The following is a 17,943-nucleotide window of genomic DNA, read 5'->3' as shown; positions in this document are numbered from 1 at the left end:
AGATGGATGTATTCGTCCTGATGGATTCAAGATCATAAAGGCAACTGTCGTGGTCCTTCTGGAACATCTTATCAACAAAAAACTGAAAAAACTCTTTATCGGATGCGAAGTCGACCATCCTAGTCAAATTAGACACAGCTGTCTGTTGGAACCTGATGCCTTTTTTTTTTAATTGCCATGAATGGCTTCATGTTGAGAGGTGCCTGCGCTGCAGATCACGAGTTGGAAGCTCGGGCCCCTGCGGGGGCGGTCACTGCTTCGATACTGGCTTCATGATGAGATGTGACTGCGCTGCAGATCACGAGATGGAAGCTCGGGCCCCTGCGGGGGCGGTCGCTGCTGCGATACTGGCTTCATGGTGAGGTGTCTGCGCTGCAGAGCACGGGTTGGAAACTCGGGTGCCTGCGCTACAGATCACGAGTTGGAAGCTCGTGCCCTTGTTTGGTGTTCGTGCTGCGATACTGGCTTCATGACGAGATGTGACTGCGCTGCAGATCACGAGTTGGAAGCTCGGGCCCTTGCGGGGCGGTCGCGCTGCGATACTGGCTTCATGACGAGATGTGACTGCGCTGCAGATCACGAGTTGGAAGCTCGGGCCCTTGCGGGGCGGTCGCGCTGCGATACTAGCTTCATGACGAGATGTGACTGCACTGCAGATCACGAGTTGGAAGCTCGGGCCCTTGCTGGGCGGTCGCGCTGCGATACTGGCTTCATGACGAGATGTGACTGCGCTGCAGATCACGAGTTGGAAGCTCGGGCCCTTGCGGGGCGGTCGCGCTGCGATACTGGCTTCATGACGAGATGTGACTGCGCTGCAGATCACGAGTTGGAAGCTCGGGCCCTTGCTTGGCGGTCGCGCTGCGATACTGGCTTCATGACGAGATGTGACTGCATTGCAGATCACGAGTTGGAAGCTCGGGCCCTTGCGGGGCGGTCGCGCTGCGATACTGGCTTCATGACGAGATGTGACTGCGCTGCAGATCACGAGTTGGAAGCTCGGGCCCTTGCTGGGCGGTCGCGCTGCGATACTGGCTTCATGACGAGATGTGACTGCGCTGCAGATCACGAGTTGGAAGCTCGGGCCCTTGCGGGGCGGTCGCGCTGCGATACTGGCTTCATGATGAGATGTGACTGCGCTGCAGATCACGAGATGGAAGCTCGGGCCCCTGCGGGGGCGGTCGCTGCTGCGATACTGGCTTCATGGTGAGGTGTCTGCGCTGCAGAGCACGGGTTGGAAACTCGGGTGCCTGCGCTACAGATCACGAGTTGGAAGCTCGTGCCCTTGTTTGGTGTTCGTGCTGCGATACTGGCTTCATGACGAGATGTGACTGCGCTGCAGATCACGAGTTGGAAGCTCGGGCCCTTGCGGGGCGGTCGCGCTGCGATACTGGCTTCATGACGAGATGTGACTGCGCTGCAGATCACGAGTTGGAAGCTCGGGCCCTTGCGGGGCGGTCGCGCTGCGATACTAGCTTCATGACGAGATGTGACTGCACTGCAGATCACGAGTTGGAAGCTCGGGCCCTTGCTGGGCGGTCGCGCTGCGATACTGGCTTCATGACGAGATGTGACTGCGCTGCAGATCACGAGTTGGAAGCTCGGGCCCTTGCGGGGCGGTCGCGCTGCGATACTGGCTTCATGACGAGATGTGACTGCGCTGCAGATCACGAGTTGGAAGCTCGGGCCCTTGCTTGGCGGTCGCGCTGCGATACTGGCTTCATGACGAGATGTGACTGCATTGCAGATCACGAGTTGGAAGCTCGGGCCCTTGCGGGGCGGTCGCGCTGCGATACTGGCTTCATGACGAGATGTGACTGCGCTGCAGATCACGAGTTGGAAGCTCGGGCCCTTGCTGGGCGGTCGCGCTGCGATACTGGCTTCATGACGAGATGTGACTGCGCTGCAGATCACGAGTTGGAAGCTCGGGCCCTTGCGGGGCGGTCGCGCTGCGATACTGGCTTCATGACGAGATGTGACTGCGCTGCAGATCACGAGTTGGAAGCTCGGGCCCTTGCTTGGCGGTCGCGCTGCGATACTGGCTTCATGACGAGATGTGACTGCATTGCAGATCACGAGTTGGAAGCTCGGGCCCTTGCGGGGCGGTCGCGCTGCGATACTGGCTTCATGACGAGATGTGACTGCGCTGCAGATCACGAGTTGGAAGCTCGGGCCCTTGCTGGGCGGTCGCGCTGCGATACTGGCTTCATGACGAGATGTGACTGCGCTGCAGATCACGAGTTGGAAGCTCGGGCCCTTGCGGGGCGGTCGCGCTGCGATACTGGCTTCATGACGAGATGTGACTGCGCTTCAGATCACGAGTTGGAGGCTCGAGCCCTTGCTGGGCGGTTGCGCTGTGATACTGGCTTCATGACGAGATGTGACTGCGCTGCAGAACACGAGTTGGAGGCTCGGGCCCTTGCTGGGCGGTTGCGCTGAGATACTGGCTTCATGACGAGATGTGACTGCGCTGCAGATCACGAGTTGGAAGCTTGGGCCCTTGCGGGGTGGTCGCGCTGCGATACTGGCTTCATGACGAGATGTGACTGCGCTGCAGATCACGAGTTGGAGGCTCGGGCCCTTGCTGGGCGGTTGCGCTGCGATACTGGCTTCATGACGAGATGTGACTGCGCTGCAGATCACGAGTTGGAAACTCGGGCCCTTGCGGGGCGGTCGCGCTGCGATACTGGCTTCATGACGAGATGTGACTGCGCTGCAGATCATGAGTTGGAAGCTGGGGCCCTTTCGGGGCGGTTGCGCTGTGATACTGGCTTCATGACGAGATGTGACTTCGCTGCAGATCACGAGTTGGAGGCTCGGGCCCTTGCTGGGCGGTTGCGTTGAGATACTGGCTTCATGACGAGATGTGACTGCGCTGCAGATCACGAGTTGGAAGCTCGGGCCCTTGCGGGGCGGTCGCGCTGCGATACTGGCTTCATGACGAGATGTGACTGCGCTGCAGATCACGAGTTGGAAGCTCGGGCCCTTGCGGGGCGGTCGCGCTGCGATACTGGCTTCATGACGAGATGTGACTGCGCTGCAGATCACGAGTTGGAGGCTCGGGCCCTTGCTGGGCGGTTGCGCTGAGATACTGGCTTCATGACGAGATGTGACTGCGTTGCAGATCACGAGTTGGAAGCTTGGGCCCTTGCGGGGCGGTCGCGCTGCGATACCGGCTTCATGACGAGATGTGACTGCGCTGCAGATCACGAGTTGGAAGCTCGGGCACTTGCGGGGCGGTTGCCGCTGCGATGCCGGCTTCATGACGAGATGTGACTGCGCTGCAGATCACGAGTTGGAAGCTCGGGCACTTGCGGGGCGGTTGCCGCTGAGATACTGGCTTCCTGGAGATTGGTGTCTGTTGTAGCGTGGCTATAGTTGAAAGCACAGGCCTCTGAGGGGACGGTCGCTGCGATGAGGCTGTCTTTGATATGATGAGACCAACGTTGTGATATGGAGGAGCTGGTTGCCTCGTGAGATATTCATGTGGCGGTGCTGACGTCCGCAATGAATACCGGCTCAGCAGAGCTTCCGATGTGAGAGCCATCCCCTGCGAAGGCGTTCCCGAATGACGAGTCTGGACGAACAAACTGTAAATGTTGAGCCAGTATGTACTGAGGTGTTACGACCTTCTTGGGAGTCTTGTGTCAACGTGGCCGAGGTTGCACCGAAAGCCACAACTATTTGGCGATATGGGAAAGGAGGGTTTGATGGCCTTTCCTGATGAGCGACAAGTCCGTCCGAATGTAGCTTCTAAAAGCCTCCGATGACCACCAGCCTAGGGCTTGGATCTGTGGCTGAGATAAGCCCTTTTGGAGGGCTGTGATGGCTGCGCCTATGCAGAAGGAGTGACCGGAAAAGTTTTCTGCTGGGATTCCTGATTGGAGCAGGACGGCTTTGACATGCTTCTGAAACCAGAATCGTGAAGCCGGGCGGATACGTTCGTCCATAAAGAGGGGATCCGATAAGGCTGCTGTCCGGGGTTGCCTGTAGCGAAGATAGGCTAGGAGGGTTCCATATGGCTGAATCGGTGACTGGAGGTTAAAGACATATATGAAATGGCCTCTCTCGAGTGTGCGGGCAACATGCTTTGAGTGGTATCCCTTTCGGAGGGTGGGGATACATTTGGTGAGAATTTCCAGAGTGATAGGTCTCCTATCATCCTGACGGGTGGGTTGGGATCTTCGAATGCCCTGGATAACCATTGATGTTTGAGAGCTTGCTATGGCCGGCGACATAGAGTTGAAAATCAGTTTGTGGAAGAACTAGAGTCCGCTTAGATAACCTCTGATGGAGCTGGCCTGAAGGCTTTTGGCAGTGTTGAGAAATGAGATGAAGGAGGTGATGGTGAGGAGTGAAAAATCCGGGAAGGAAATGCTGAAAGCCCTGTGAAATGATTTGAAGCTTCTTCACGCCGTAAGGTATGATTGCATGGTCCTGGGGGAAACTGCCTGAGTGATGGAATTGAGAGAGGCATCGAGAAGGTTGTGCAGGGGGTGATTCACTGAAAGATCAACTCCGAATAAGGTGGAACAGGGGTAGACACGGGGTCCGCTTAGGGTGCTAGCAGCTTGAACTTCTGCCAAAATCTTTGCTCTGACTCTGCTGGAGACTTGTGGAGGTTCCAACGCAGGCGCATTAGGAGGCGCGGGCATCGCGATCGCTGTAGCCAGTGAGAATGCTGGGCGTGCCTGTTGAAGAGCGAGAGAAGGAAATGGCGGCCGCTTGCATGTCGTGCGGAGGCATGCCCACGCTTACGTTGGCAGTGGCGCCGAAGAAATGAGGTCCATTGACCGGAACTCGTGACTCTAGCGGAGGCATCCTCATGCTAGAAACGGATTCCGGCGCTGCGGGCCAGGAGCCTGGGGCGGGAAAGGCGGATCTTACGGCGGCCGCTTGTGTGTCTAGCGGAGACGGGGTCGCGCTAGCAGCGGCAGCTGCACCGAAGAATTGTGGTCCTGAGACCAGCGCTTGTGTCCCTTGCGAAGGCAGCCTCGCGCCAGAGAAGTGTTGTTGAGCTGGTGCTCCTGAAGTTTTTAGTCCGGCCTTGCCTGGGGGACCCACTGCATTTGCTGTGATGTCATGCACGTAGAGCTGAGATGCCTCTGCCTGCCGGAGGTGCTTAACCGGGATGTCCACGGCTTCCAACGCGACTAGTGCGCTACCTGGATTAGCTGGATGACTGCTGCGGCGTCTCGAGTGATGGAGGCCGAGCCGCGGCGGAAGATTGCTCTTGCCTGGAATGGACGGGACCCCCCACATTAAAAGCAAGGTGTTTCTGAAAGGTCCACCGAATACTTCATTGACATTTTACGAAAAGCTGTCTATTATTTTAGGATTAAACCATGGGGTTGCTATAGAAACCGGAGACCAGACTGTTATGTATGCACCCCATCAAGCAGAAATAAAAGGTGGATTCTATACAATGTATATATACACCGATATAACAGAATATCAATCAGTTGGTGAATATCATGTCCCACTATTAAGATGTGTACACATAGAAGGTGAGAGTAACAAGGCTTACTGTGTTAAATAGGGGGTGGGGTTATGTATGGAGCTGGTTTAGTTGGACTTTTTCGTGGTCTCTTTAGAATGGCTGTACCCCTACTAAGATGTAGATTTAGCATAGCAAAGCCGCATCTCAAATCAGCAGCAAAAAACATACTAAGCGATGTTGTTAGCAATACGTTATCGCACTCTTTAAATAACCATAACAACAACAGCCAAGACGGTTCGGGGTTGATGGTAATGACTCGCAAAAGAATGACTAGACCACCAGGGACCCGGAGGAGTGGTCAGACGCAGAAGAAAGGAAAACAACAGCCGAAGAAAACATTCGTTGTAAAACGTAAGCGTAAAGCTACAACAAGTGGTGCTGCTGCAAAGAGACATTTACATTTACATTTAGTCATTTGGCAGACGCTTTTATCCAAAGCGACTTGCAGTGCACTTATAACAGGGACAATCCCCCTGGAGCAACATAGAGTAAAGTGTCTTGCTCAAGGACACACTGGTGGTGGCTGCTGGGATCGAACCAGCAACCTCTGATTTACCAGTCAGTGGTTTAACCCACTAGACCACCATCTCCCATTAGAGAGCAAAGAAATCAGTTAAAACAATATTTTAGATCATGGCATTACTGAACAACATGTCAGAAGAGTGTTTAAAAACCAAACTGGACCTTTTTACAGTGGCGCTGACTCAAACCGCTATTGAAAAAAATACATACTGTATATAGAAGTACCCCCTTTATCTGCTATTTCAGACTCAACACCTTTGGAATTTTTTATTGCTGGAACTGGTTAGGACTACATGGATCTGAACACAATGTTGTTTTTAGGCCTCAAAATAACAAATCCTGATGGTACAGATATTGAAGACGATGCTCCTGTGGGACTTATTAACCATCCAGGAGCAACAATACTTTCACAAGTTGATGTGTCGCTTGGGGAACATCTTATATCACAGTGTTCAAGTACACATCTTTATCGATGTATAATAGAACTGCTTACAAATTATGACAAGGATGCTCTGTAAACACTTTTCTCAGCAGGGCTTTTTTACAAAGATACAGCTGGGCATATGGATGCTCCTGACCCTCAGGGGGGTAATCATTGTCTGACAAAGAGAGCTGCCTTTACCAACGTGGTCCAGCTTCTTACACCCCCGCACATAGCGATATATTCTTTCAAGAAAAACTGATTCTTAATGGAGTGAACATTAAAATAAGGATGACCAGAGGTAAAGACGAATTTTGCTTGATGAGGAGTGACAATGTAGTCTATAAACTAAACATCCTGTCAGCGTCGCTATTTGTGAAAAAAGTGTCAGCCATGCACAAGCCCTGCTCTCAACCACAGTCAAGTACCCCATCGACAGAGTATGCCTGAATTTTTTTTCCATACCAATTGGATCCAGGGTTAGCACTCAAGAAAACCTATTCTTAGGAACTCTACCAAAATCTATCGTACTGGCCATGGTCGATTGCATTTGTAGGTTCATATGATAAAAAACCCTTCTTATTTAAAAATTATGATTTAGAATTCTTAGCCATCTATGCTTATGGGCAAAAACACCCTGCGAAACCGCTACAGCCTGAATATGAAAACGGGTCTCCAGTGAGGGAATTTTACCAGTTAGCATTGGCTTCTGGAAGGCACCCTAAAAATCACGCCCTATTTTTTGACCGAGAAGAATTCCTACACGGCCATACAATCTACAGTTGTGTTCAAAATTATTCAACCCCCACTGAAATTGATTGTTTTGGTCGGTTTGACATTGATTATGATCATTCAGTCATCCTGCTTACAATTAAATCAAAGAGGCACGTGTAGGTCAGACAAATATAACATAACATTTATAATGAAATAACCACAAATGTCTTTTCTGAGCTCACATCATTATCAGTTTTATTCAACCCCCAAGTGACATTCAATCTTAGTACTTAGAACAACATACTTTTACAGTTATAACGGCTTTAAAACGTGAAGCATAGCTTGACACAAGTGTCTTGCAGCGATCTACGGGTATCTTCGCCCATTCATTATGGGCAAAAGCCTCCAGTTCAGTCACATTCTTAGGCTTGCGCACTGCAACTGCTTTCTTTAAGTCCCACCAGAGGTTCTCAATCGGATTTAAGTCTGGTGACTGCGATGGCCACTTCAAAATGTTCCAGCCATTAATCTGCAACCATGCTCTAGTGGACTTGGAGGTATGCTTGGGATCATTGTCCTGTTGAAAGGTCCATCGTCTTCCAAGCCTCAGGTTTGTGACGGACTGCATCTCATTGTCATCCAATATCTCCTGGTACTGAAGAGAATTCATGGTACCTTGCACACGCTGAAGCTTCCCAGTACCTGCAGAAGCAAAACAGCCCCAAAGCATGATTGACCCCCCGCCATGCTTCACAGTAGGCAAGGTGTTCTTTTCTTCATAGGCCTTGTTCTTCCTCCTCCAAACATAGCGTTGATCCATGGGCCCAAACAGTTCTAATTTTGTTTCATCAGTCCACAGAACACTATCCCAAAACTTCTGTGGTTTGTCCACATGACTTTTGGCATACTGCAGTCGACTCTTCTTATTCTTTGGGGACAGCAAGGGGGTGTGCCTGGGAGTTCTGGCATGGATGCCTTCATTATGCAGTGTGCGCCGTATTGTCTGAGCAGAAACTTCAGTACCCACATCTGACAAATCTTTTCTCAGTTCCTCAGCAGTCACACGGGGACTTTTCTCCACTCTACGCTTCAGGTAGCGCACAGCAATCGAAGTCAGGATCTTCTTTCTGCCACGACCAGGTAGCGTTTCAACAGTGCCCTTTGCCTTGAATTTGCGAATGATGCTTCCTATGGTGTCTCTTGGTATGTTTAACATCTTTGCAATCTTCTTATAGCCATTGCCCTTCCTGTGAAGAGTAATCACCTGTTCTCTTGTCTTCCTGGACCATTCTCTTGACCTCACCATGTTTGTAACCATACCAGTAAATGTCTAGAAGGAGCTGAGTATTACAGTCATTTTAAAGCTGCCTAATTGGTGCTTATTAGGCTTTATTGCTGCTCCCTGATATCCACAGGTGTTTTCAATAACTGATTGAAAACACTTCACTGAACCTCTGTTCTTCAGAGTGGTAGTCTTTAAGGGGTTGAATAATTATGTCAATGAAGAATTCACAAAAGAAACATTTACTACTGTATTACAAAACTAATTGATGTCATTTTAGTTGCATATGGTTCTTTAAGAAGTCCTTGTAGGATTTCATTCTGAATACAATTACAAATGTACACTAAATTCCCTAAAACCATTTACAGCATTGGGGGTTGAATAATTTTTAACACAACTGTATATGTTCAATTTAACACTGGATGAAGAATGCGGTCAGCACATATCAGTAATCAAGAGCGGAAACATTAGACTGGAGGCACGTTTTAGACAACCACTAGCTTGCACAATAAATCTGTTTCTTTATGCTACATTTGACAGTGCTCCTGAGGTTTCAAAGCGTCGTCAGATACTGGTTGATTACTATTAATACACCAAAATGAATACTGTACAGCTTACTTCAATTTCTTCGTGTACTACCGTGCGATTATCTACCCAAAAAGCAATTAAAAATACTCCCGTCGATGGTTATATTGAACACACATCTTTCTGGAATGCCGGGGCAACACTTGTTAGCCATTTACGTAATTGATAATGGTGTAGGATGTTTTTTCGACAGTTTTGGTAATAAACCAGATTACCACGGATTTCCACAAAATATCAAAAAAGATTTAAAATACAGCAGGTACAGCATTCGACCGTACAAGTCCAAGATTATTCATCAGACACATGCGGTCAGCACTGTGTTTTTTCTCTACCACATGGCTAAGGGGTTTGATTATGATTATGTGATGAGACTGTATAGTGATGATTTTATTAAAAATGATAAAATTGTGACAGCTTTTGTGAAAAAGCTAAGACATGCTCGATGTAATGAAAATGTTTTCAATTTTAGTCAGTGTGTGCAAACAGGTGAAATGTTTATGTCTGATGTTTTCAACTAATACTAAAGAACAGAAATGTCATATTTTTGAGCCTTTATTCATATTCAAAACATTGAACAATACATATAAAAAAAAAAACACAACAACAACAATCATGTAAATCTCAGGACTTAAAAACTTATCCAACGACCCGGGTTAAGAGGGGATGATTGAAATGCAATTTCTTCCGGATAATTTGATTGTGTTGAAGGGGTGTTCGTACGCATTCTTTTCTTTTCCCTCCTCAGGTGATCCGGTCACAGTCGGTATCAATCTGTGTTTAAATGAGTTTACTGCATGTCTGACATAGTGGTTTGGCACCACAGTATGGTATATTTAAAATAGCAATTGCCTCCAGAAACTCGTTCCAAACAGGTGGTCTCCGTTTCCTCAGCAATCTTTTTTGGAGCCGTTACTCCTTTAAGTAAATCGTACATGTGTACGTTCTACCTTTAAACACAAACTCGCCTGAATCAGCCCAGGATGTGATCTCTTTAGTTTTGGACATTTTATCTAAAATGTATCGAACATTTTTCACACTCCTCTTTGGAACATTCTTTAAAATGTCATCGACAACATTATCCATAGCATCATCACCACTCATACTATCTGTCACAGTAGGGTTTTCTTTTTCAACGCGGTCAGCCTGTGGAATGGTTAATGTTAATGTGCTGGAGTCCCTGTCACTTTGTTTAGAGAGTGTTAAAAATCTCTGTAAAACAGCTGTGTACATCTTAGCTTTTTCATATGATCCAAGATCAGGACGGTTCAGAATATTACTTATAGTCATGTCCAAGTCATTCTCCACAACCTGCTGAATAGTCTCACGCGGGGTACCAGTCTTGATCTTATCCAACTGGCTTTGTGGTACTAGAAACATCTTTTCAGCATACTCCATCAATACTAAATTAGATGTAATTAAACTGGTAATGAACGGTATTGCAGTGGTTAAAAGAGGTAGAAGACATCCTCCTTGTTGATCAATTACCTTCTCTTCCTTCTAAATCCAACCTGTTTGTCCGCAACAATTTTGATTTCACTTCTTCTTCTCTTCAGCTTCTGATATTGCTGTGATGTAAGTGGTACATAACCATGAAGTACGTTAAGAGCCACTTTGCACAATGTTAAAATGAACTCGTCTGTGGCATCCTCTAAAATAACAAGTCTTTGTTTAGGTGTAGCTTTTAATAACAACTTTAAAAGAGCCAACTTTCTTACAAGTCTTGCAGACATCTCCAATTACGATAGCGTCGTCTTTGCTCTCACAAAATCCTTTTGTATACATTCAGAAGATATTTTCTGAGACGATATTGCTTCGGTGTTTTCGCTTTAAAGTCAATCATTAGGTAACCAAAGGAATTTAGATAGCATCTTGATAGGATTCCACTAAAAAAATGGTGTTTCTGGGGTACATCATTGTGTTCAAGCTGATTGTCCTACTGGATTTACCCTGAAAATAAGTTTTGAACAATATACAATGCACTAAGATCTTTGTGGAAAATGCCAGAACAGAAAAGTTTTCAGAACTACATAATTTTTCTCAATAGCTCTCAACAATTCAAGGCTGACCCATGTCCCGGAAATGGCTCTTTCCTCATCTGTGTGTGTGCATGGCATGACTTTGCTTAGGTCATCTGCGCAGGTGCGACAAAGGGGAAACATGAGTTTTCCGTGGCATCGGTAGGCTAACACAGGATGGAGTAATCCTTGAGGTGGAAGGACCTTAGCCTTGACTAGACCAAAATAATGTTCAATATTTAGAAAATCCTTGAAGATTATTTCAGGATGGCCAATGGGGTAGGGTCTTCGAGACTGTACAAAAGGATATAGGCTGGTAAAATCAACATACCTAATCTTCTCTCACTCTGCAGCTTTGTTGTACAACTTGTAAGCGTTTGTACAGCCTCCATACAATGCATCTTGTGGTTTCAATCTTACAGGTGCAGAGTAAGTGGACATAAAGTGAATTACATCAGGGTCGGTTTGCTTAAGCTTCCGCCAATGACACTCCCACATAACCTCAACATCAAGATTGTAGGATTTTCTTAAAACCTCAAGCCTGTCATTAAACATTTTCAAGCGTATTCCAAAAGGCAGTTTGGACTGCAGATTGATATTAAATTAGATTCAACTTTATTGTCATTACACATATACAAGTACAGTGTAACGAAATGTAGTTTAGGTCTAACCAGAAGTGCAATTAACAAGTGCAGGATATACAGTGTGAATAAATATAGAATACAATATTAGGAAAATACTATACAATGGGCATGTACTATGAAAATATGACAGTCGGTATGTACTATGAACAATATAAACAGTAGGCTATATACTGTGAACATTAATGTACAGGTGGTTATGAACAGATAACAATATAGACTATACAATAGTGCAAGTGATTTGAGTCTACATTAGTTACAGACATTAGCTATTAAAGTTACAGTGCAGTAGATGAGTTGATGCGGTTATTAAAGGTACAGTGCAGTACATGAGTTATTGAAGTTATAGTGCAATACATGAGTAGATGCAGTTATACATTTACAGTGCAGTAGATGAGTTAGTGCAGTTATTGAGGTTACAGTGCAGTAGATGGGTTAATGCAGTTATTGAAGTTACAGTGCAGTAGATGCGTTAATGCGGTTATTAAGGTCACAGTGCAGTAGATGGGTTAATGCAGTTATTGAAGTTATAGTGCAATAGATGAGTAGATGCAGTTAGTTATGCAATAGATGCAGTAATGCAATAGATGAGTTACAGTGCAGTAGAGAAGTTGGTGCAGTTATTGAAGTTACAGTGCAGTAGATGAGGTTATGCAGTTATGAAAGTTACAGTGCACTAGATGAGGTAATCTAGTTATGAGAGTAGTCCATTAGTGCAAATGAGCATTCAGTGTAATATTCCTGGTGTGCAAGTGAGCAGTATAGAGTGCACATGATGCTGTGTGTGTAAACAGTCCGATAGAGCAGATACATGAAGTACTGGTGTGTACAGTTCAGTCATGCAGTCATATAGTCAGGTCTGAAGCAATCACTGTGGCCATGAAAGTAGCAGCCTCCGGAGTGTAACGCTTTCCTTACACCAGATTGTTCATAATAGCCATCAACATAGACCAAACTATGTATGTACCAAACTTCATTTCACCATGAGCCAATGCGTGATGAATGTCCACATCACGTGTCTTTTTCACATATCCAAGCCACTCAATCGAATCATTCAAGAATGTCTTGTACTGGTGTATGTATGCATTATTGTGTGTCAGGGCTATTGTAATATTCAGTATTATATACAGTAATATTCTATGATTTAGAAGTAATCAAATCCAGCGCCATTGTGTGCCACAAAAGTGTAGTTTTTATATTTCGGTCGTCTAAAAAAGCGTCTTGTACAAAAATAGTGTATGTATCTGTGGATGTGATTTCACTCAAATTCATGTTTCTGTGAATCTCTAAACCATTAAAATATGGTCTTGGGACTATGGTATAATCAGCTACATAACCCCCAGTACACCGAAGCGTGTCTAAATCATTCTGACTTAAATCCAGAGTAGAACAGTACTCTACTCTCAGCCAGTCTTGTCTCTTTGTTCCATGGTTACCGCAGGATGCAGTTCATGCCCAAACCTTGTAACGAACGTAACTGTATTTACATGCATCACATTATTGTGCGGTGTGCCCCTTTAAGAGACTGATCACGTCATTTCTGATGCGTGCTATGCGTGATGACGTTGTTGAGTTGAGCGTGAGTAAGATCCACCGTAGACGCTAAGCGTGCTCTACCCTCTTTCTATACTTTTGTTTTGTTAGTTTTATTTTGTGACGCTAAGAAAGAGTAATCTCTCATGTGTGAGAGGATTGCGTTGCTTGTGTTACCTGCCATTAAATGTGCGTGATACAGCCTTTACGCCTCTAACCTCTTTCTTCCATTGACTTTGTGAGAGCTATCCTGGTCAAAGCGTTACAACCTGATGGCAGAGCTGAGAATGGGAAGCGATGACCTGACAAGAGCTAAGAGGATACAGCTGGAAAAGGTGCTTTTTAAACTTAACTTACCCTGACTATTTTATCTTATTTCATTTGCTCACTATTTGTCTATTTTATTAAACATCAGTGCTTCTAATTTTTTTAACTCATCTTTTATTGCTTTCATTCACAGGAGGTCAGAGACCAAGCATTTTCAAACCAATTCCTTACTATTCTGCAAAGAATGTGACGCAGCGAGGTCTGGACATTATACATTTTTTTCCTGAACAACAACATAGGGTTCATAAATGTACGCAGGATGTACGGTCAAAGGTCATAATCATAAACCCGGCAGGGGGTAATCAATTATGGGTAATAAATTACGTTTGACACACGCTGTATCATATTTTCTTCTGCTGCACAGAGGCATTAGATTTTTTAGAACAATAACTGTTGCAACAACCTTTGCGACTTGAAATGTGACTGCTGACCTGTGTTTCAATAGGCTATTTAAACACTATCATTGGGTTGAACTTCGCTAGCAGCCCATTGCATTCTTTCTGTAGTTTATCCAACCACTTGTTTACAGCAGCACTAAATTCCTTAACCCATAACAGTGCACTCTATTGGGTGTCCACCATTGTGTAGTGGTGTCCGAAACCTAAGTGAACTTTTTCATTCCTTATATACGTTTAGTCTTTTTTTTTTTCACAATGCACTCTGATTTCGAGTCAGATGCTGTGTCTGAAACGCTCCCTCCCAAAATCATTCACTTAATTTCATTTACTTCCCCATATAGTGGACTCAAAAGTCATTCGCTATATAGGGAAAAGTGAAGGAGTGAGCAGTTTCAGGCAAAGCACTAGACTCATGTAGTAAGTATTTAAAGGTTTAAGAGCTGCAGGAGTTTAAATTTGGATAAGTCGTTTTTAGAAATTGTTCATAAATAGGGGCGCTTGATAACTGAAACTTACTAGACATCCAAATCAATGCTGTGTGCTGCGTTTAATATGCTGGTGTATGCTTGCGTATATGTGGGTATTTTTGGCAAGCCGGTAATTTGCGAAGACATCATGAAGTGTTTAAAGCTGTCAATATTAGCCCAGGAATTCCTCGGTTACATGCTTTCTCAGTTCGTTTTAATCGAACCAAACATGGCATATGTGAACGGGATTAAACACTAAAAGGAGAAGTGACAACCAAATTAGATGCAGTGTGTACGTGGCCTATTGGTATGTAAAGGTGCTTTGCAACAATAAAAATAAAATTGTACTTGTGTGATTATTAGTTGAAGTATAGCCACAACCACCCATATAAAAACATACTTAGTTCATTAAATCGGTTTATTTTAGATTGAAAGTAAAATAGTTTTATTTCAAAACTTTCTAAAGGCAAACTCATCACTCCGACTAATAATCTCAATGTCCCCAATGCAACAAATCCATTTCTTATTCCATTTTTATATCCGTTCATGGTAAAAATAACCTACACCTGTGAAACGTAAAGATCAAAAGATACAAAAAAGAACAAAGAATAATAAGTAAAACTGCTCAAAACAGAAATTACATGTTTGGTTGGAGATTAGGACCATTAGAGAAATTAGAGTAAGTATTTGTACAGCAGATATCAGTCTGTATGATCTGCTATAGCTTTGATTTTTTTTAATTATCTTTGAAAGTGTCAACTTTAAATTAGTTTTAGGGCAAAGCTCATGTTATGGCATTGGCCCTCGCTTGATGGAATACAAGTTGAGGCTTATTTGCCATTATGGGTAAAAAAAAACAAGTAGGCTTACTTTAGGAGAACCCGCAACACAGCATAGATATTATGTTAATTATCTTGAGATCAGGGTAAGACTCTGAAGAGTGCCTTTTTATCGTTCAGGGTTAAGCATTTCGGGCCGAGTCAGTGTAAAATTGGTTGAAGAAATGATTTAACATCTTGCTTTAAGTTTACACACAAAATCTTGTTTTCTCATAAAATCTTTAGTACTATTTCAAATTGTCCAGAACACATCCATGCCATATTTCATCCCAAAAGCAAAAGAAATCAAAATAAATTAAATTGAGCAAAAATAAGTATATTACAGGACCATTAAGATGTTTTGTATTAAGATATGTCTTTTTGGCATAAGGTTAGAGGATGTATATATCATGATGGTACATGATACAGCAAACAAATGGCTAAATTATGATAAATCTAATCCGATTAAACACACAGAATAACTGGGGGAAAACATCCAAATATAAAAAAATCGTTCAGGTCCTAAAAAATATAATCTTATTTTGCCATAAAAGGGGACCAAGCTATATAGTCATTAAATGTGCACTGATATATTGTAACTGTTACTTAGTCCTCTCACATAGTGTGAATGTAATTAGTTCTATAAACAGGAAACTGCTACTGCTACAAATTTAGCCCAGATTAGATATAATATCACAGAAAAAGCAGAAACATCAAAGAAAGCTGAATTATTCACCAGTTACCAGGCAACCCACTATATTATTCACCTATATGCACCATGACAATCTATTGACCTCATCAAAATATCAGGTCACAATGGGCAGTAAATTAAATCTTTGTGCCTTGCGTCCTTCCAAACGTCCTCCCATATACTGGTAAATCTTGAAAAACAAAAGATCTGACAGGTTTTAGTCCCATTATGTCTATGTTATTGGACCAGTTTAAGACCAAAAACAAACATTACAGCAATTCACGATTCAGCAAGTCCATTCAAATTACAGAAAACAAAAAAAATAAAGACAACTCACATTACGTACATTCACAGAAAACACATTAGCAAAACTTCCATCCTTCAAATAAGGCAGTGCACAACAGATCTATCTGACATTCTCCCTGGATTACTTACGGAGCGTGTCTGGGTATATATTAAGGTTATGGTTGGGCCATACGTCCAGTTTTTACAACATAACAAAACATGAATCTTGTGGAAGAATATATGGTGTAAAGTTACCAGCTTTTGAATTTATGATGAATATCAAATTAACTATTCAAATCAATAGTTTACAATAGTTGACCTTCTATGGCTTCTTTTGTGCATCTACACCATCTTGCCTAAAACGCAGAAAAAAGCCTTTAATCCATACAAAACATAGTGTGCAAATGTTGTTGTATGTGAGGGCGTAGGAACGTAGGAACACTGTCTGGAAGTGTGTACAGCTGAAATAAGGTAATGAGATCTTTTCACTATTGTCAAATTCACAGTCTGGGAATGGTAAAAAGTAGTTTCTTTTGGAGACATGGAAAAGGTTTCTAAGCTATTCAATCATTATTATCATTATCGTCACCATGGTGGCAGCCATCAACATCCTCAAGCTTGATTGAGGAGTCCATTTCGCTGTTGGTTGCATGGTGGACTGCATTGTTTCTCTCTGACTGCTACCACTTCAGTGATGAAGAACAGGATAGGGAGGAGAGGGGAGTTGGGATACGGTTGAGGAGATTCAGGAAGTCGATCAGTCCTTTCTCGGTTTTCTGTTTCTGGGAGACCTTCTCAGAATGTCGTCATCTGATTTCTGCACATGACAGAATTGAAAAGAAACATTGAGAATGAACCAGTTCTCCTGTTGAAACTAATGTTGAAATTACACTCAAAAATATGTGATGATAAAATCTGAATTCAGTTTAATTTAATTATCAAAGCCTTGTTTGCTTATTTAGGGGCCAAACATTCAATCTGATTCACATCGTGTTTGAAATTCACTCCACTGAGAAAACAGTGTGTGGGAATAAAAGATGGAACCATAATCAACTTCTAAAAATCTTGGTTTTCATGTACCTCATCATAAATTTGTATACAATAATTATAAGTTAGGTTTTTCTTTACGGCTGGATGTTGTTGTTGTTAAAGGGCGGCTAATGTAGAAAATCCACTTTTAAATGTTATTTGAACATAACTGTATGTCAAGAGTGTGTGTATAGAACCACTGTAGAATAAAAATCTCCCTTTTGCTTTTATATTCAATGCCCAGTACACCCCAACAGTTCTTTTTAAACAAGCTGTTGGCATTCTCTAAGTAAACTGACATCATATTGATTAAGACCTGCTCATGAACAGTGATGGACTCTGCTGTATTAGAGTAGTCTCTGCCCTCCTCGAGTTGTACACAGCCCAACATTTTTTTTATGCACTTGACTACTTGCATCCAACAACAAAACATCTTGTTGCTCCCTATAAGTCTGAACATTTGTCTTCATTTACTCCTGACATCTGAGCCACTGAAGTCTCTGTTGATAAGTTATATTTTTAAAGGGAATGTGCAGAAGACGCCAGGTGAAGTCACTTCACACTGGGCTGCTTCACACACGAATGTCAGTAACATGCTGGATTCATAATGGGTCATGTTTTCACCTCTTAAAGTTATGATGCATTTTTCCTGTGTACCTTAAACACGAGACAGTATTTCTCATTCGCTTTGTGACAATTTTCTTTAGTTTTGTTGTTA

General features: G+C 43.9%; 1 protein-coding gene and 1 long non-coding RNA gene across 4 annotated transcripts in view; one reads left to right on the top strand and one right to left on the bottom strand.

Annotated features, from left to right (window-relative positions):
- Positions 1-13,158: 13,158 nt before the first annotated feature.
- LOC130438099 (uncharacterized) lies at positions 13,159-13,871 on the top strand. Its single transcript, XR_008909267.1, has 2 exons — positions 13,159-13,545; positions 13,671-13,871. It is a non-coding gene; the product is annotated as an uncharacterized LOC130438099 (long non-coding RNA).
- Positions 13,872-14,802: 931 nt separating this feature from the next.
- The window catches only part of canx (calnexin), a 58,307-nt gene continuing 55,166 nt past the window's right edge, over positions 14,803-17,943 (bottom strand). For all 3 annotated transcript variants that reach the window (XM_056769876.1, XM_056769878.1, XM_056769877.1), the window contains exon 15: positions 14,803-17,013. In XM_056769876.1, coding sequence (XP_056625854.1) covers positions 16,954-17,013 — 60 coding nt within the window. In that variant the 3' untranslated portion in view covers positions 14,803-16,953. The remainder of the gene's footprint in view (positions 17,014-17,943) is intronic.

The sequence above is a fragment of the Triplophysa dalaica genome, chromosome 16, assembly GCF_015846415.1.
Source record: "Triplophysa dalaica isolate WHDGS20190420 chromosome 16, ASM1584641v1, whole genome shotgun sequence".
NCBI lineage: Eukaryota > Metazoa > Chordata > Actinopteri > Cypriniformes > Nemacheilidae > Triplophysa > Triplophysa dalaica.
The sequence above is the reverse complement of the archived record's forward strand: the minus strand, read 5'-3'. Positions and strand labels throughout refer to the sequence as shown.